At 44.3% G+C, this 20,666-nt stretch overlaps 1 protein-coding gene across 4 annotated transcripts in view; it reads left to right on the top strand.

Annotated features, from left to right (window-relative positions):
* The window catches only part of LOC121728222 (ectonucleoside triphosphate diphosphohydrolase 5), a 46,300-nt gene that overhangs the window by 13,394 nt on the left and 12,240 nt on the right, over positions 1-20,666 (top strand). For all 4 annotated transcript variants that reach the window (XM_042116360.1, XM_042116359.1, XM_042116361.1 and 1 more), the window contains 2 exons: positions 156-299; positions 17,319-17,407. In XM_042116360.1, the coding sequence (XP_041972294.1) occupies positions 156-299; positions 17,319-17,407 (233 nt within the window). The remainder of the gene's footprint in view (positions 1-155; positions 300-17,318; positions 17,408-20,666) is intronic.

Genomic DNA, 20,666 nt, shown 5'->3' on the forward strand with positions numbered 1-20,666 from the left:
TACCCATTGCGAGGCCCCGGGCGGCAGGTCTTTTCGAGACGCTTTGTCTTACGGAAAAATTCCTTGCCAGGTCCCGATTGCCCTGTTCGCCACCCCTAGGGCCACCACTGGTGAGCAGTTAATACCGCCATGGTTGAAAATGATGTTTGTCACAGGTATATTTGCGGGGCAGACACCGTGGTTCGATGGTCTGGCCAAGAGCCTGGGCTATGAGAGCGTGTATCACTACGCCGTCATCATCGACGCCGGCTCCTCGGGATCCAGGGTGCTCGCTTACAAGTTCAGGGTTCCTTTCACTGGTGAGTCTACTTGAGCATTATTTAGGGTTCCTTAACCATATGGAATGGAATATATGAAAGGGTATAATTTATGTTGATAACGTGGGAGACCCATGCTTTGGCACGAATGGGCCGGCTCGACCGAAGAAATACCACGTTCTCACAGAAAACCGGCGTGAAACAGCGCTTGCGCTGTGTTTCGCCGAGTGAGTGAGTTTACCGGAGGCCCAATCCCCTACCCTATTCCCTTCCCTACCCTCCCCTATTCCCTTCCCATCCCATCCCTACCCTCCTCTGTTACCCTATTCCCTCTTAAAAGGCCGGCAACGCACCTGCAGCTCTTCTGATGCTGCGAGTGTCCATGGGCGACGGAAGTTGCTTTCCATTAGGTGATCCGTTTGCATGTTTGCCCCCTTCTTTCTTAAAAAAAAATGTATTTAACGTAATGCAACACAAAGAACGCAAAACTGACCGCTTGAATGCTTGACCGCATGACCGCTCACTTTCTGGTCCCTGAGACTTTGTTGTCTGCTTTTCTGTCATCAGGCAGATTCTCCTTAACCGTGATAACTAATGGCTAATAAATGGACACTGATGTTTTCTACATTTTCTACAAGCGTATTTTATGTATCAGATATTAGATATGTCGAGACTGCACTTGGCCGATTATTAGCCTATTTTTGCTCTGTATTGGTACGGAACCCTTCGTGTGCGAGTCCGACTCACACTTGGCCGATTTTTACATTCTACCATTATTTTTTTACACTTGCCATGCCAGGATGATGAATAACTCTCTCCCTTCCTTCCCAGACATGTAAAGGAGAATATCTAAAAATGTAAAGGACAATACCAGCAATGTATGTTTATCAGAAAGTTGAGCCGTTCGGAAGAAAAATAGTTGTACTTATAATTTCTAGTTGATCCGTTTAGTTGGTCGGAGTGGAACAGCTGTCTATGAGAACAAAGCTGGGAACTCAAAAAAATCCGTCGTCATACCGATAAAAATTGCAGATCCGGGCAATTTGTATGGGCATGATTTATGAAGACGGCCAATGATATTCTACTTATACAGATATGTTACGTCCATACTATTGTTACGGTACATGGTAAACGGACACGTGGTGCGCAAGTACATACTCGAACCTTCTAAAAAGGTCCAATGTTTGTTTACGTGCTTACCCTTTATTTTGTTAGCGTATTTGAATTTAGACCTTATGACTGAGTCCATAAGGTCTAAATTAAATTCAACTTACTGCACTTATCACAAGGATGGCAGTTTTATTGTGGTACATGCCCGAGCTTCCTAGAAATTTCCCACGGTTGTTTACTTGTTTACGTGAATCGGGAAATTTCTGGAATTCGTCTCGCCATATAAAAAGAGCCGCAGGCAGGTCCGGCAAGTCAGTTCAATCTGAGCGATCTTCGAGGCGATTTCGGAGTGATCAATAGTGAGTGAACCAGTGAAACCTGCGACTTGGCTACGTCCTAGGACAGTGATAGTGCTTAGTGATTGGACCTAGTGATTTGTGTTTGGACTTAGTGCTAAGTGTTGTGACCTAGTGTTTAGTGCAGTGTTAATAAAGTCTTCAAGAGAGTCACCAGGTCTTTCTCTCCAAATCTTCGAACCCTAGCACGTAACAACTGGTGTCAGAAGTGGGATTTGGAGATGCCATTGACTCCGAGAGAGGACTTCAAGGGGAGTGTCAGGACAAGGGCGCAGCGAGCTGCTGCCATTGACTCCGAGAGAGGAGTTGCGGAGGCCACACCCACTGGGGACCAAGCTCCGCCCACTGAGGGACAGGCCCCACCCACTGGCCCCGCCCACCAGGCTCCGCCCACTGGCCACGCCCACCAGGCTCCGCCCACTTTGGTGGAAGCCACGCCCACTGGCTCCGCCCACCGGGACACGCCCACTGGCCACGCCCCTCAGGCTCCGCCCACTTTGGGCATGGCTCCGCCCACTTTGGGCATGGCCACGCCCACTGGCTCCGCCCACCAGGCCACGTCCACTCAGGCCACGCCCACTAGCTCCGCCCACCGAGCTCCGTCTACTCAACCTCTGCCTACTGGCTCCAGCCACCATGCATCGCCCGTAGCTTCTGCGGCCCCTCAAGTGGCTCCCCAATTACAAAGCCTAATTGAGTTAATTCAGGCTCTACAAGAATCACAAGACCGCAAGTTCGGCGCTTTACAAGAGTCACAAGACCGCAAGCTCGGCGCTTTACAAGAGTCACAAGACCGCAAGCTCGGCGCTTTGCAAGAATTTCAGAAGGCTGAAATCAGAGCGATTCGAGAATCACAAGAGCAGCAAAAAGACCTCCAAGAAAAAGCGCTTGGAGCTATAAAGGATGTTAGTGACACGGTGACTAAGCTTCGTAAAGATGTCGACGTAATGGACGAACGCGTTACCGGGCTAGGAGTGGATGTGGAAAATGTGAAAACTGGCCTCACAGAACTACAGAAGTGGAAAGTGCGCGTGGAAACCACAGGAATCGCGACGTCTAGTGGAACTTCCGTAGTGGTACAAGGACCAAGAGTTAAAGTGCCACCATACGACGGTACTACTTCTTGGAACGCTTATCGTCAGCAATTCCAGACGGTTGCTTCTGCCAACGGATGGAATGATGAACAATGCCTGACCGCTCTCACAGTTGCGCTCAGAGGGCAAGCTTTGTCGGTCCTAGAAGCGCATACAGGAAATGGGTTTAAAGACCTGATGGAGGCACTTGAATCCAGATACGGGGAGCGACACCTGGAGCACGTGTTCCGTGCCCAACTGCGTGACAGAGTCCAACGCCCAGGAGAAGGACTACAACAATGGGCGTTGGAAATAGAAAAACTGGTCAAGAAGGCACACCCAGGAGCCGATTCCAAGATGATCGACACGAACATTGTGCAAGCATTTGTCGACGGAATCAGGGACCTAGAGGTCAGAGCTGCAGTAAGGCTACGTCACCACACCTCGCTTAAGGAAGCATTGGCGCATGCTTTAGAGGTCGAGGCTGTTCGGCGTGACATACGGCAGACATATAAGATCCGCGAGGTCTCTGAGGAAGTCAAGGAGGTTAAGGCTCCTACGAAGAGAAGTTCTGGAGCCATGTGCTACAAGTGCGGCGAGAGGGGCCATCTTCAGCTTAACTGCCCGCAGAAAGAGACCCAGATGGCAAGAATGAAAAGGCTCGAGGAACAAATGGAGGAGCTGAAGAAGCAAGGGGCTTCATCCCCTGCCCGGGAGCAGGGAAACGAATAAAAGCCAGGACTAAGGGGCGAGTGCTGGCTGACACGGAGGAAGCCCCAATAACGGTTGTCTCCCAAGCAAGTAGCGGGAATAGTCTGGTGATTCAGGGGACTATTAACGGGACGGATTGCAAAATGACTCTAGACACAGGAGCCTCTAGAACAATAGTGAACCCAAATTTGATAAAAGCCGCAAGGAGGCACAAGAGGAGAATTAACTGTCGGCTTCTTACCGCCTCCGGTCAGCCAATACCCGTTCTGGGAGAAATGTCAGTTACGATGAATGTGGGGGAGTTCTCATACCCTCATGACGTTATTGTGGCTGAGATTATGGATGATTGCATCTTGGGTTTGGATTTTATGAAGAAGCACAACTGCAGAATTAATGTCGCCGACGGAGTGTTCAAGTGTGGCGAAGAAGAAATTTTCATCCTTGGAGGCGCCTGCGGGAAAGTTGAATGTGTAAAGAAAGTCATAATACCTGGACGTGCGGAAGCTCGGGTGCTGGTGAAACTACCGCCAGCTGGAAAGAAGAAGTCAAACAGATGCGTGTTAATCGAAGACACACCTACCAAGACATCAGCGCAAAAATTGATGACGGCAAGAACCCTTGTTAGTGGAAGCAGTAACGCTGTGGTCAGAGTTTTGAATCTTGGTGATCGCGAGATCTGCTTGAACAAAGGTGACGTCATTGGAAAGTGCGAGGAAGTTGTCTGGATGAGAAAGTGTAATTCGATCACAGGCTCAGACGCAGCAAAAACCAGCAACTATGGAATAGTGACTGAGCTACTCGATGACTGCAAGAGTAATCTGACTTATTCGCAAGGCATGAAAGCTAAGAAGTTTTTACAACGCCACGCGAATATCTTCTCCAGTCAGGAAGGCGACCTTGGAAGAACGTCGATGGTTCAGCACAGGATAGATACCGGAAGCGAGAACCCAATTCGTCAACGAGCAAGACGGATACCCATTGCAAAGGAAAAAGAAGTTGAAGGCCTTTTGGAGGACATGAGAAGGAATAAGATAATTGAACCGTCTGCAAGTCCGTGGTGCTCACCGGTTGTATTAGTGAAGAAGAAAGATGGCAGCACAAGATTTTGTGTGGACTACAGACGTCTCAATGATGTCACTAAGAAGGACAGCTATCCATTACCTCGAATCGACGACACTCTGGATACCTTGAGTGGCATGAAATGGTTCTCGACCCTGGACCTGAAATCTGGATACTGGCAGGTGGAAATTCATCCAAAAGACAAGGAGAAGACAGCGTTCTCCACCGGTAAAGGTCTATGGCAGTTTAACGTCATGCCCTTTGGATTGTGCAACGCACCTGCCACATTTGAGCGACTCATGGAGTGTGTACTGGCAGGCTTAGTTGGAGAGGCTTGCTTAGTCTATTTGGACGACGTCATCATTGTTGGCCGAGACTTCGAGGACCATTTGCGAAACTTAGAACGAGTTTTCGCCAAAATAGAGGGGGCCAAGTTAAAGTTGAATCCGAAAAAGTGTCGTTTATTCAGGAGTAAGGTGAACTATCTCGGCCATGTTATCTCCAGTGATGGAATTCAGACGGACCCGGAGAAACTAGAAGCAGTCCAAAATTGGCCAACCCCTAAGAACAAAACCGAAGTGCGGGCATTTCTTGGCCTATGCTCCTACTACAGGCGTTTTGTTAAGGGATTCTCAGAGATAGCCAAGCCATTACATCGGCTGACAGAAGATAAACGACAGTTTATTTGGGACGAGACTTCCGAAGATTCTTTTCAGAAACTAAAGAAACATCTGTGTGAAACACCAATCCTGGGGTATCCACAACCTGAAGGCCAGTTTATAGTCGACACGGACGCAAGCAACACGGCCATTGGAGGGGTGTTATCTCAAAAACAGGGTGAAAGAGAAGTTGTAATTGCATATTTCAGCAAATCTTTATCTAAGCCAGAGAGAAACTACTGTGTGACAAGAAGAGAACTCTTGGCTGTCGTAAAGACGCTACAACATTTCAGCAAGTATCTCATCGGCAGACAGTTTTTACTGCGAACTGATCACGCAGCCTTGAAGTGGCTACTACAATTCAAGAACCCAGAAGGCCAAGTAGCTCGATGGATTGAACAACTCCAGGAGTATGACTTCAAGACGGAACACCGCAGCGGAAAGGCACATGGGAATGCCGACGCACTTTCGCGAAGGCCGTGTTCGGAAGACTGCAAACATTGTGTTAAGCAGGAATCTAATGAAGTAACATTAAAGTTAACGAAAACAAGTCCTTTGGGTCCATGGGAGAATGATGGTATGAGAGAGGCTCAAGAAAGAGATGACGACCTTCGACACATCATCACATGGAAGAAACGGGATGACGTAAAGCCAATCTGGAGTGAGGTTGCACCCACTGGCGCTGTCACTAAGGCGTACTGGGCGCAATGGGACAGTCTGATTCTTCAAAACGGAATACTTTACCGGAAATGGGAGAAGACCAACGGCAGAGAGTTCCATCTTCAGATAGTTGTCCCAAAAACGAGAGTACCGGATGTTCTCCGTGAAATGCATGATGGCGTATCAGGAGGTCATCTAGGAGTAAAGAGGACGTTAACGAAAGTGCGAGAACGATTCTACTGGTTGCATTGTCGAGATGATGTACAGGATTGGTGCCGCAAATGCACTACTTGCGCTGCAGTGAAGGGACCACAGACAAGGAGCCGTGGGAGCCTGCGCTTGTATAACGTTGGCGCACCGTGGGAACGAATCGCAGTTGACGTAGCTGGGCCATTTCCTGTAACGGAATCAGGAAACAAGTATTTCATGGTTGTCATGGATTACTTCACCAAATGGCCCGAAGTGTTCGCCATACCAAACCAGGAAGCTACAACAGTTGCTTCTAAGCTAGTCGAAGAAGTAATATCTCGCTTTGGTGTGCCTCTAGAAATCCATTCCGATCAGGGCAGGAATTTCGAATCGCAGGTCTTCCAGGAAGTGTGCAGAATTTTGGGAATGCATAAAACGAGGACCACCGCGTACCATCCACAGTCTGATGGAATGGTTGAGAGATTTAACCAGACCCTTGAGAGGCATTTGGCGAAATTGGTAGATGACAAACAAAAGGACTGGGACAAGTATATACCACTCTTCCTTCTGTCGTACCGTACCGCCGAGCATGAGAGCATTAAAGCTACCCCGGCGTATGTCAATTACGGTAGAGAACTACGAGTACCAGTAGACCTTTTGACAGGAGGATCACCGGAAGAACCAAAGACCGTACCAGATTATGTCTGCGATTTAAGGGAAAAGATGCGTTATATACACGCCATGGTTCGGGAAAATGGGTTACAGTCAAGTGAGAACATGAAGACCAGATACGACCGGAAATCGAATACAAGCGGTTTCGAAGAAGGGTCACTGGTGTGGCTGCATAACCCAACTCGCCGAAAAGGCAAATCTCCAAAGTTGCAGACCAAGTGGGACGGCCCATACAAAGTGGTTACCCGATTGAATGACGTGACTTACAGGATTCAAAAGCAACCAAGAGGGACATTCAAAGTGGTACACATAGACCGTCTGGCGCGTTACCATGGCAGTAACAATGATGCTCGGGACGAGCATCTCTAAGAGGGGAGTAGTGTTACGGTACATGGTATACGGACACGTGGTGCGCAAGTACATACTCGAACCTTCTAAAAAGGTCCAATGTTTGTTTACGTGCTTACCCTTTATTTTGTTAGCGTATTTGAATTTAGACCTTATGACTGAGTCCATAAGGTCTAAATTAAATTCAACTTACTGCACTTATCACAAGGATGGCAGTTTTATTGTGGTACATGCCCGAGCTTCCTAGAAATTTCCCACGGTTGTTTACTTGTTTACGTGAATCGGGAAATTTCTGGAATTCGTCTCGCCATATAAAAAGAGCCGCAGGCAGGTCCGGCAAGTCAGTTCAATCTGAGCGATCTTCGAGGCGATTTCGGAGTGATCAATAGTGAGTGAACCAGTGAAACCTGCGACTTGGCTACGTCCTAGGACAGTGATAGTGCTTAGTGATTGGACCTAGTGATTTGTGTTTGGACTTAGTGCTAAGTGTTGTGACCTAGTGTTTAGTGCAGTGTTAATAAAGTCTTCAAGAGAGTCACCAGGTCTTTCTCTCCAAATCTTCGAACCCTAGCACGTAACACTATTTTCCGGCTTAAATCTCTTCCGAACAATTTTCAAATTAAAAATTGCAGACATTGACAAATTTGACAGATAAGTGAAACAAAATATACGAAAAACCATTTAGATAAAAGAGACAGTTCTATTTTTAAACGTCTAATCGTATCGCTGTCTCTTTCTTCGCCTGAGCTATGGCGAAAATTCGATTTTTTCCAGATTGTTCGAAAAAATAATTGAAAATGTAAATAATCGAGGTATTTATTGCAATCAAGACATGTGATAAGAGATTCCATGTGTTTTGTTTACTTTCGAGACATAATTGGTACATTTTCGAAACACGCACGACGTCATTTTCAATTTATTTAGGTAAGACAAGACGCGGCACGTTCGTGACTGCGCTCGATGTAGACTAAACAACAGACGGCCCAATTGGGCCGTATTTGAATCTTCACAACGCGCGCGGTAGTAACATATCTGGTTTGAGTATTTCATCATTGAAGACGGCATTTTTTTGAGTTCCCAGCATTGTTCTCATAGAAAAAGTTGTTCATCTTGACGGGCTCATATGATGGTTAAATTAAGGATAACGGTGTTCACCGTAACGACCTATATAATATTATTATTATCTCCCATAAGACACAAGCTACACAATTAGTAATTACGTTGGTCAAAGTCCTCATTGACTATGCAATATTCCTAAAATGTATTTTATGAAGTAGTGTTCTAAAATTACTGTGTGTGAGTGTGTGTTCATAAGTAGTTAAATTGCGATAAAATCCGGAAACTGTTGAATGTTAAATACCATAATACTTTATCACGTATTACCTTACCATAACAACCGTTTTATTACAATGAGTAATGCATTTTGAACTCATATTGTGTTACGCAAAATTTCAATTAAAAAAAAAACTTATTACGTGCTGCAACGATTACTTTGTTCTCTAGGGTTTTTATTTACCCCAATTTGGAACCATGTTCACAAAAGTGGTGACCTGATGATGGGATCCATGAGTAATCGAGAGAACTCCTCAAAATTTATATGGAAACATAATATGGTGATTTCGGTTTCATTAGAAGATATCCTAGGCATGTGCTACCAAAAATAAGATTTTGCCCCAAGATATGCCATGGTTCAGAAAGTGCTAAGAGAACTCCGGATCCCTTATAGATACCAGTTTGGGGGTTTCGGCGTTGATTTAAGAACTGAAAGCATATGCTACTATGCAAATTAAATTCATCATCATAATCATCATCACTACCACCACACCATGATGCATCATCACATTATAACCCTATTATTGGTACCTTTCATCGTCTTGATTGAGACTCGAGTTTGTCGAGCGATTTTGAATTATATTGTTGTTTCAAAGTAAATGATTCAAACTAAGTGTTGAGGTTACCAAGGTAGTTTGATCATGAGATCATGAGGTTAAAACTCCTTTAAAATTGGGACATATTATGTAGTTATATTAACATTGCTTTAAGTAGTTTAAGCATAATATTATATTATGCTTCCATGCAAGAGTGTTATACTAGAACGAAAGTCACCGAACAGAACTTTAGATCCTTTAAAGATAGTCGTTTGAACATTACGTCATTGCTTGATATCATAATAAGGGAGATCGCAGACGACAGACTTTTTGTGCGATCGAGTCTGCGGCGCCCATAAAGTCTGTCATAGTTTACAAGTAACAGTGGTACATGCTTGGAGTTGTTTAGGCAATTCTGAAATCGTAGTGATCTCAGATAATGAGTTCTCATATCATGATTCATGAAGGTGTATATCCTGGATCCAAAGTCACTGAGCAGAACACGTCAGTCTTTACAGAAAATCTTATAAATAACTATAAAATATAGTGAATTTATTATTTTTAACAAAAAATTGAAACCGACTTCCAAGTGGAAACAATAACATTACTTATTCTTCAATTAAATAAAAATATTAAATAATTCTTCAAAATAATGAAGATTGTTTACAGAAATAGTTGAGGTTTAGGGGAATTCTGAAAAATAAAAACGGGCCAAGTGCGAGTTGGACTCGCCCATGAAGGGTTCCGCAGCTACAATAAGGTTTATTTTTTATGAAAATAAGAGGTTTTTGATTTATTTTCATATTTCAGTTTATTTAATGAAAGTTTACCATTCATGACGTATAAAAAAAACTACTGGCTAGATCTCGTTCGAACTAATTTTCGTTGGTAGTTTTGTAGTAATGTACATCATATATTTTTTTAAAGACTTATCATGAGATATCATACTTTAGAAGTTAGAGGGGGAGGACACACATTTTACCACTATGGTAAAGTCTTTCTAGCAAACTATTCAGGTTAGAAAAAAATGATATTAGAAACCTCAATATGATTTTTGAAGACATATCCATAGATACCCCAAACGCATAGGTTAGATGAAAAAAAAAATTGTTTCAGTTGTATCTATGGGGACCCCTATAATTTTTAATATTTTTTTCCATTTTTGTATCAAAATCTTAAAGCGGTTCACAGACTACATCTACTTACCAAGTTTCAATAGTATAGATCTTATAGCTTCGGAGAAAAGTAGCTGTGACATACGGACGGACAGACAGACAGACGGACAGACGGACAGACAGACAGACAGACAGACAGACAGACAGACAGACAGACAGACAGACAGACAGACAGACAGATAGACAGACAGACAGATAGACATGACGAATCTATAAGGGTTCCGTTTTTTGCCATTTGTCTACGGAACCCTAAAAAAGCACTATTAAAGAGTAAGAATTACTTATTTAATACTTTTTAGTTCATTGTAAGAATCAGTAATGTTATTGTTTCCACTTGGAAGTCGTTTTTAATTTTTTGTTATCATACTTCATATCATACTGTTACGGTACATGGTATACGGACACGTGGTGCGCAAGTACATACTCGAACCTTCTAAAAAGGTCCAATGTTTGTTTACGTGCTTACCCTTTATTTGTTAGCGTATTTGAATTTAGACCTTATGACTGAGTCCATAAGGTCTAAATTAAATTCAACTTACTGCACTTATCGCAAGGACGGCAGTTTTATTGTGGTACATGCCCGAGCCGCCTAGAAATTTCCCACGGTTGTTTACTTGTTTACGTGAATCGGGAAATTTCTGGAATTCGTCTCGCCATATAAAAAGAGCCGCAGGCAGGCCAGGCAAGTCAGTTCAATCTGAGCGATCTTCGAGGCGACTTCAAGTGATCAATAGTGAGTGAACCAGTGAAACCTACGACTTGGCTACGACCTAGGACAGTGATAGTGCTTAGTGATTGGACCTAGTGATTAGTGTTTGGACTTAGTGCTAAGTGTTGTGACCTAGTGTTTAGTGCAGTGTTAATAAAGTCTTCAAGAGAGTCACCAGGTCTTTCTCTCCAAATCCTCGAACCCTAGCACGTAACAACTGGTGTCAGAAGTGCGATTTGGAGATGCCATTGACTCCGAGAGAGGACTTCAAGGGGAGTGTCAGGACAAGGGCGCAGCGAGCTGCTGCCATTGACTCCGAGAGAGGAGTTGCGGAGGCCACACCCACTGGGGACCAAGCTCCGCCCACTGAGGGACAGGCCCCACCCAATGGCCCCGCCCACATGGCTCCGCCCACTGGCCACGCCCACCAGGCTCCGCCCACTTTGGCTGAAGCCACGCCCGCTGGCTCCACCCACCGGGACACGCCCACTGGCCACGCCCCTCAGGCTCCGCCCACTTTGGGCATGGCCACGCCCACTGGCTCCGCCCACCAGGCCACGCCCACTCGGGTCACGCCCAGTCAGGCCACGCCCACTAGCTCCGCCCACCGAGCTCCGTCTGCCCAACCCCTGCCTACTGGCTCCAGCCACCATGCATCGCCCGTAGCTTCTGCGGCCCCTCAAGTGGCTCCCCAATTACAAAACCTAATTGAGTTAATTCAGGCTCTGCAAGAATCACAAGACCGCAAGCTTGGCGCTTTGATGGAGTCACAAGAATGCAAGCTCGGCGCTTTGCAAGAATTTCAGAAGGCTGAAATCAGAGCGATTCGAGAATCACAAGAGCAGCAAAAAGACCTCCAAGAAAAAGCACTTGGAGCTATAAAGGATGTTAGTGACACGGTGACTAAGCTTCGTAAAGATGTCGACGTAATGGACGAACGCGTTACCGGGCTAGGAGTGGATGTGGAAAATGTAAAAACCGGCCTCACTGAACTTCAGAAGAAAGTAGTGCGCCTGGAAACCACAGGAGTCGCGGCGTCTTGTGGAGCTTCCGTAGTGGTACAAGGACCAAGAGTTAAAGTGCCACCATACGACGGTACTACTTCTTGGAACGCTTATCGTCAGCAATTCCAGACGGTTGCTTCTGCCAACGGATGGAATGATGAACAACGCCTGACCGCTCTCACTGTTGCGCTCAGAGGGCAAGCTTTTTCGGTCCTAGAAGCGCATACAGGAAATGGGTTTCAAGACCTGATGGAGGCACTTGAATCCAGATACGGGGAGCGACACCTGGAGCACGTGTTCCGTGCCCAACTGCGTGACAGAGTCCAACGCCCAGGAGAAGGACTACAACAATGGGCGTTGGAAATTGGAAAACTGGTCAAGAAGGCAATCCCAGGAGCCGATTCCAAGATGGTCGACACGAATATTGTGCAAGCATTTGTCGACGGAATCAAGGATCCGGAGGTCAGAGCTGAAGTGAGGCTACGTCACCACACCTCGCTTAAGGAAGCATTGGCACATGCTTTGGAGGTCGAGGCTGTCCGGCGTGACATACAGCAGACCTATAAGATCCGCGATGTCTCTAAAGAAGTCAAGGAGGTTAAGGCTCCTATAAAGAAAAGTTTTGGAGCCATGTGCTACAAGTGCGGCGAGAGGGGCCATCTTCAGCTCAACTGCCTACAGAAGGAGATTAAGGCTCCTACGAAGAGAAGTTCTGGAGCCATGTGCTACAAGTGCGGCGAGAGGGGCCATATTCAGCTCAACTGCCCGCAGAGGGAGACCCAGATGGCAAGGATGAAAAGGCTCGAGGAACAAGTAGAGGAGCTGAAGAAGCAAGGAGCCGAAGAAGCAAGGAGCTTCGTCCCCTGCCCGGGAGCAGGGAAACGAATAAAAGCCAGGACTAAGGGGCGAGTGCTGGCTGACACGGAGGAAGCCCCAATAACGGTTGTCTCCCAAGCAAGCAGCGGGAATAGTCTGGTGATTCAGGGGACTATTAACGGGACGGATTGCAAAATTACTCTAGACACAGGAGCCTCTAGAACAATAGTGAACCCAAATTTGATAAAAGCCGCAAGGAGGCACAAGAGGAGAATTAACTGTCGGCTTCTTACCACCTCCGGTCAGCCAATACCCGTCCTGGGAGAAATGTCAGTTACGATGAATGTGGGGGAGTTCTCATACCCTCATGACGTTATTGTGGCTGAGATTATGGATGATTGCATCTTGGGTTTGGATTTCATGAAGAAGCACAACTGCAGAATTAATGTCGCCGACGGAGTGTTCAAGTGTGGCGAAGAAGAAATTTTCATCCTTGGAGGCGCCTGCGGGAAAGTTGAATGTGTAAAGGAAGTCATAATACCTGGACGTGCGGAAGCTCGGGTGCTGGTGAAACTACCGCCAGCTGGAAAGAAGAAGTCAAACAGATGCGTGTTAATCGAAGACACACCTACCAAGACATCAGCGCAAAAATTGATGACGGCAAGAACCCTTGTTAGTGGAAGCAGTAACGCTGTGGTCAGAGTTTTGAATCTTGGTGATCGCGAGATCTGCTTGAACAAAGGTGACGTCATTGGAAAGTGCGAGGAAGTTGTCTGGATGAGAAAGTGTAATTCGATCACAGGCTCAGACGCAGCAAACACCAGCAACTATGGAATAGTGACTGAGCTACTCGATGACTGCAAGAGTAATCTGACTTATTCGCAGGGCATGAAAGCTAAGAAGTTTTTACAACGCCACGCGAATATCTTCTCCAGTCAGGAAGGCGACCTTGGAAGAACGTCGATGGTTCAGCACAGGATAGATACCGGAAGCGAGAACCCAATTCGTCAACGAGCAAGACGGATACCCATTGCAAAGGAAAAAGAAGTTGAAGGCCTTTTGGAGGACATGAGAAGGAATAAGATAATTGAACCGTCTGCAAGTCCGTGGTGCTCACCGGTTGTATTAGTGAAGAAGAAAGATGGCAGCACAAGATTTTGTGTGGACTACAGACGTCTCAATGATGTCACTAAGAAGGACAGCTATCCATTACCTCGAATCGACGACACTCTGGATACCTTGAGTGGCATGAAATGGTTCTCGACCCTGGACCTGAAATCTGGATACTGGCAGGTGGAAATTCATCCAAAAGACAAGGAGAAGACAGCGTTCTCCACCGGTAAAGGTCTATGGCAGTTTAACGTCATGCCCTTTGGATTGTGCAACGCACCTGCCACATTTGAGCGACTCATGGAGTGTGTACTGGCAGGCTTAGTTGGAGAGGCTTGCTTAGTCTATTTGGACGACGTCATCATTGTTGGCCGCGACTTCGAGGACCATTTGCGAAACTTAGAACGAGTTTTCGCCAAAATAGAGGGGGCCAAGTTAAAGTTGAATCCGAAAAAGTGTCGTTTATTCAGGAGTAAGGTGAACTATCTCGGCCATGTTATCTCCAGTGATGGAATTCAGACGGACCCAGAGAAACTAGAAGCAGTCCAAAATTGGCCAACCCCTAAGAACAAAACCGAAGTGCGGGCATTTCTTGGCCTATGCTCCTACTACAGGCGTTTTGTTAAGGGATTCTCAGAGATAGCCAAGCCATTACATCGGCTGACAGAAGATAAACGACAGTTTATTTGGGACGAGACTTCCGAAGATTCTTTTCAGAAACTAAAGAAACATCTGTGTGAAACACCAATCCTGGGGTATCCACAACCTGAAGGTCAGTTTATAGTCGACACGGACGCAAGCAACACGGCCATTGGAGGGTTGTTATCTCAAAAACAGGGTGAAAGAGAAGTTGTAATTGCATATTTCAGCAAATCTTTATCTAAGCCAGAGAGAAACTACTGTGTGACAAGAAGAGAACTCTTGGCTGTCGTAAAGACGCTACAACATTTCAGCAAGTATCTCATCGGCAGACAGTTTCTACTGCGAACTGATCACGCAGCCTTGAAGTGGCTACTACAATTCAAGAACCCAGAAGGCCAAGTAGCTCGATGGATAGAACAACTCCAGGAGTATGACTTCAAGACGGAACACCGCAGCGGAAAGTCGCATGGGAATGCCGACGCACTCTCACGAAGGCCGTGTTCAGAAGACTGCAAACATTGTGTTAAGCAGGAATCTAATGAAGTAACATTAAAGTTAACGAAAACAAGTCCTTTGGGTCCATGGGAGAATGATGGTATGAGAGAGGCTCAAGAAAGAGATGACGACCTTCGACACATCATCACATGGAAGAAACGGGATGACGTAAAGCCAATCTGGAGTGAGGTTGCACCCACTGGCGCTGTCACTAAGGCGTACTGGGCGCAATGGGACAGCCTGATACTTCAAAACGGAATACTCTACCGGAAATGGGAGAAGACCAACGGCAGAGAGTTCCATCTTCAGATAGTTGTCCCAAGAACGAGAGTACCGGATGTTCTCCGTGAAATGCATGATGGCGTATCAGGAGGTCATCTAGGAGTAAAGAGGACGTTAACAAAAGTGCAAGAACGATTCTACTGGTTACATTGTCGAGACGATGTACAGGATTGGTGCCTCAAATGCACTACTTGCGCTGCAGTGAAGGGACCACAGACAAGGAGCCGTGGGAGCCTGCGCTTGTATAACGTTGGCGCACCGTGGGAACGAATCGCAGTTGACGTAGCTGGGCCATTTCCCGTGACGGAATCGGGAAACAAGTATTTTATGGTCGTCATGGATTACTTCACCAAATGGCCCGAAGTGTTCGCCATACCAAACCAAGAAGCTACAACAGTCGCTTCTAAATTAGTCGAAGAAGTGATATCTCGGTTTGGTGTGCCTCTGGAAATCCATTCTGATCAGGGCAGGAATTTCGAATCGCAGGTCTTCCAGGAAGTGTGCAGAATTTTGGGAATGCATAAAACGAGGACCACCGCGTACCATCCACAGTCTGATGGAATGGTTGAGAGATTTAACCAGACCCTTGAGAGGCATTTGGCGAAATTGGTAGATGACAAACAAAAGGACTGGGACAAGTATATACCGCTCTTCCTTCTGTCGTACCGTACCGCCGAGCATGAGAGCATAAAAGCTACCCCGGCGTATGTCAATTACGGTAGAGAACTGCGAGTACCAGTAGACCTCTTGACAGGAGGGTCACCGGAGGAACCGAAGACCGTACCAGATTATGTCTGCGATTTAAGGGAAAAGATGCGCTATATACACGCCATGGTTCGGGAAAATGGGTTACAGTCAAGTGAGAACATGAAGACCAGATACGACCGGAAATCGAATACAAGCGGTTTCGAAGAAGGGTCACTGGTGTGGCTGCATAACCCAACTCGCCGAAAAGGCAAATCTCCAAAGTTGCAGACCAAGTGGGACGGCCCATACAAAGTGGTTACCCGATTGAATGACGTGACTTACAGGATTCAAAAGCAACCAAGAGGGACATTCAAAGTGGTACACATAGACCGTCTGGCGCGTTACCATGGCAGTAACAATGATGCTCGGGACGAGCATCTCTAAGAGGGGAGTAGTGTTACGGTACATGGTATACGGACACGTGGTGCGCAAGTACATACTCGAACCTTCTAAAAAGGTCCAATGTTTGTTTACGTGCTTACCCTTTATTTGTTAGCGTATTTGAATTTAGACCTTATGACTGAGTCCATAAGGTCTAAATTAAATTCAACTTACTGCACTTATCGCAAGGACGGCAGTTTTATTGTGGTACATGCCCGAGCCGCCTAGAAATTTCCCACGGTTGTTTACTTGTTTACGTGAATCGGGAAATTTCTGGAATTCGTCTCGCCATATAAAAAGAGCCGCAGGCAGGCCAGGCAAGTCAGTTCAATCTGAGCGATCTTCGAGGCGACTTCAAGTGATCAATAGTGAGTGAACCAGTGAAACCTACGACTTGGCTACGACCTAGGACAGTGATAGTGCTTAGTGATTGGACCTAGTGATTAGTGTTTGGACTTAGTGCTAAGTGTTGTGACCTAGTGTTTAGTGCAGTGTTAATAAAGTCTTCAAGAGAGTCACCAGGTCTTTCTCTCCAAATCCTCGAACCCTAGCACGTAACAATACTTACTAATATTATAAATGCGAAAGTGTGTTTGTCTGTCTGTCTGTTACCTCTTCACGCTCGAACCGCTGAACCGATTTTGCTGAAATTTGGCATGGAGATACTTTGAGTCCCGAGAAAGGACATAGGATAGTTTTTATCCCGGAAAAATGTACGGTTCCCGCTTGATAAACGAATTATGGCGCAACGGAGTTGCGAGTGTCATCTAGTAAATAATAATAATCGATATTTATGATTTACAGGTGTAATTGATAAGGTCTTATCTTAGATTCTTAAAAGATAATCCCATTCTTAATATTTTTACAGACAATGCTTCTGTAATCTGTATAAGTAGGTACTCAAATTACTTTGCCATGTGCCAACGATATATAAAAGACACTCAAATGTTACTACATACAAAAAATAGACTATAAGTTATACATTTTTTTTTCAGTATTCGGCCAAGCCAACTTAGACTTGGAAGAGGAATACTTTGAGGAGTCTAAACCGGGCCTGTCTTCGTATGTGGACGACCCAGAAAAGGTAATTCAGAGTATTTGATAATAATTAATCCATACTCTGATCCATGTTCCGTTTGTATTTTACGTAATCAAACGAAGTTGCAAGCAACATCTAGTATAATTGTGGGATATGTGTGGAGGCCGCAAAGGAAGATCTTCCGACCGAGCCAGGTGGTATGCTCGGTCAGGCCGGAGCCCACGTGATACAATTCACGCTGTCGTATATATGTCGCAGCCGACTGGTTAAAATGGCCGTTCAATCAAACAGCTAGCCCTTTGACTGAACAACGCCATTCAATCACACGTCTAGCTTTTATATTGAATATTTTAGTCGCTCAAAACGTTCAACACTACAGCCATGATTCAAAAGCCGCCGTCTAATTGAAGTAGTTCAGCGCGCACCGCTGCGGCGCTAGGTGCATTTTATTTACAATATGGCGTCAACTAGCAGGTGTTTGTTGGTGTTTGTGGTTGTTTTTCGGAAAGAAAGTAGTTAATAAAAGTTACAAGTTTTATTAAAGAGACAAAAATTGTAGAGGCACATAAGAGTGAATCAAAATTTCAACAAATATTCGAGGAGAAATTACGGGATTATGAAATGGATGGACGCAGCCCACCGGAAAGAGGGGTTCAGGGGACACAGCCCCCCGTCAAAACAAAAACAAACACAATCCAGAAAGTTCAAAAGTTGGTTAGGTTAGGTTAGAACCTAGACCACAACATAGAGGGAGCCGAGCGAGCGCAACGAGCGTGCTGCGGCAGCAGCCGGCGACCGTCATCAAACAAAAGGGGGGCTCGGGGGGAGCAGCCCCCCGCCAAAACAAAAACAAACACAATCCAGAAAGTCCAAAAGTAGGTTAGGTTAGAACTGTGACTGTGCTGCGGCAGCAGCCGGCGACCGCCACAAAACACGCCTCAGAATTTTTTATTTTTACTTATTGCATTAAACTTTTGGCCGCCCCTTAAACTTAATCCGAGAATAATATTTCAATAAAATACAAAAAGTTTTCCTATTCTCCCAAATTACAATATATTAAGCTAATGGTCGCCCTAGTTAATTTGCCATTAAAATAGTTGGCTGAGCGTCGTCTAGCTGTAGTGTTGAACGTTGTAGTCAACAAGTCGGCTAAACGACGTATAGCCGTGTGATTGAATGGCGTTGTTCAGTCAAAGGGCTAACTGTTTGATTGAACGGCTATTTAAAACAGTCGGCTGCGACCGACGCACATACGCCCGTTCCCAATATTTGATCTATCTCTGGTTTTGCCCTACTAGAGATAGGAATAGCTCACATTAGACATTAGAGACATATATTTTATGTCAATTGTGAGCTATTCCTATCTCTAGTAGGGCAAAACCAGAGATAGATCAAATATTGGGAACCGCCGTTAGAGAACTTAGATAGCGCCATGCAGGAATATTAGGCGAATTGTGGGTACCGCCACATAATAATTTGAACTTATTTATTTCCTCTTTAATATTTGAAAAGTTTTTATAAAGACGTTATGAGTAAGCTAATAAAAAAAATTGCACTTGATCAAATACTATATTGTACAAACGCTTTGATAAAATATATCAAGGACTATTTACTATGTGATTAGTTAGCATGACGAAACGTTCATTGAAATGTAATCATCGAATATGTTACGAAACAATTATAGCTCAACATTTATTGAGATCGGATAAAAATCAAGACATTTCAGTGTTGAGTTTGTAGAAGTTAATAATAACAAAATTAGAAAACTGTATAAAAAGGCTAAGGGCCTGTATCACCACTTACTGATAAGGTTATCCACCAATTAACTTGACAGATCAAGTATGGAAAATCTGTCAAAAAAGTTGTGAATAGCCTATTAGGCACTTTATCAGAAAGTGGTGAAACAGGCCCCAAGAAAATTAAAATGTATTAGGTTAATTATAAATTATAATTTACCAGAACTATGTGTCTCAGGAGACGCATAGGATTTTCCGGTTCCGTAGTCATCTACAAAGCCATGTAATACTTAAGATTTTTTTATAAAATTTTTCTAGGTTTTAATAGTAATTGAATTTTACAAGTGATGTCTGCATAATAACGGTTATTTCATAGCTATTAGGCATACATTAGATCATTCAGTGTTTTTCATCCTTTTTTATGATGTGACCAAAAGGGGGGCTTTTGCTTTTTTACCATGTATGTGTCGTAGGATGATTTGATAAATCCGTGTTTTTGCGAAATCCCTAGAATTTTCGCGAAAATTCTAGGGATTTCGCGAAAACACGGATTTATCAAATCATCCTACGACATATGTATTGTATGTTTATATAAGATATCCCCTTTTGTTAAAATTCTGCTACTTGATTTATCAACCTTTTAAATGTTTATTATTTTTAACCGACTTCCAAAAAGGAGGAAGTTATAATTATGTTCGTGTGAATATTTTTTTTGTATGTTCTTCATATCGTATAGGGTTTAATCCGAATTTGGTACCATTTTCACAAAAGTCGTGATCTGATGATGGGATCCATGAGGAAATGAGGGGACTCCTTGAAATTTGTATCGAAATATTATATGGTGATTTCGATTTTTTCTGAAGTATTCGAGGCACATGCTACCAATAAGTAAGTTTTTGCACCAGGTTATACCCTGGTTCCGAAGATACCGAGCAGATCTTTTGAGTCTTTACAGATACAGGTTCGGGGATCTTGGCGAAACAACTGAAAGCATAAGCCACTATTATATAAATTTGATTGATCATCATCATCACATCATGACACAATTATTGTTACTTTTCATGATATTTTGCATCCAAAAAGATGTGTTTGATGATTATTTCGCTGTTTGTAAACCGATTTTCAAAATTCTTGTGTTGTTGCATAGGATATAATCTTAATTTAGTATAATGAATACGAAAGTGGTGATCTGATGATGGGATCTATGAGCAATTGAGGAAAATCCTTGAAATTTATTAAAACACACATGGTGGTTAAGATGCTGTTTTTAGTAACTCAAACATAATATGTTACAAATAAGTGAAATTTCATACGAAGGTGTATCTGGATCCAAAGACACTAAACAGAACTCCTGAACCTTTAAAAATAAAAGTTTAGAAATTTTAGCATCGCTTAGATAACTGCAAGCATTATCACAATTTCGCTTACAGTAATATAATATGAAAAGTTAACTTTCGTAGTGGTTATCAACGCACAAAGCCTTCTGGTCTTGTAGATAACTGAAAAGAGTAAAAATATTATTCTATACTTTTGAGATCATTTTAAGAAAATATAATTATTTTTATACT

The sequence above is a fragment of the Aricia agestis genome, chromosome 6 (genome assembly GCF_905147365.1).
Source record: "Aricia agestis chromosome 6, ilAriAges1.1, whole genome shotgun sequence".
NCBI classification, from domain to species: domain Eukaryota; kingdom Metazoa; phylum Arthropoda; class Insecta; order Lepidoptera; family Lycaenidae; genus Aricia; species Aricia agestis.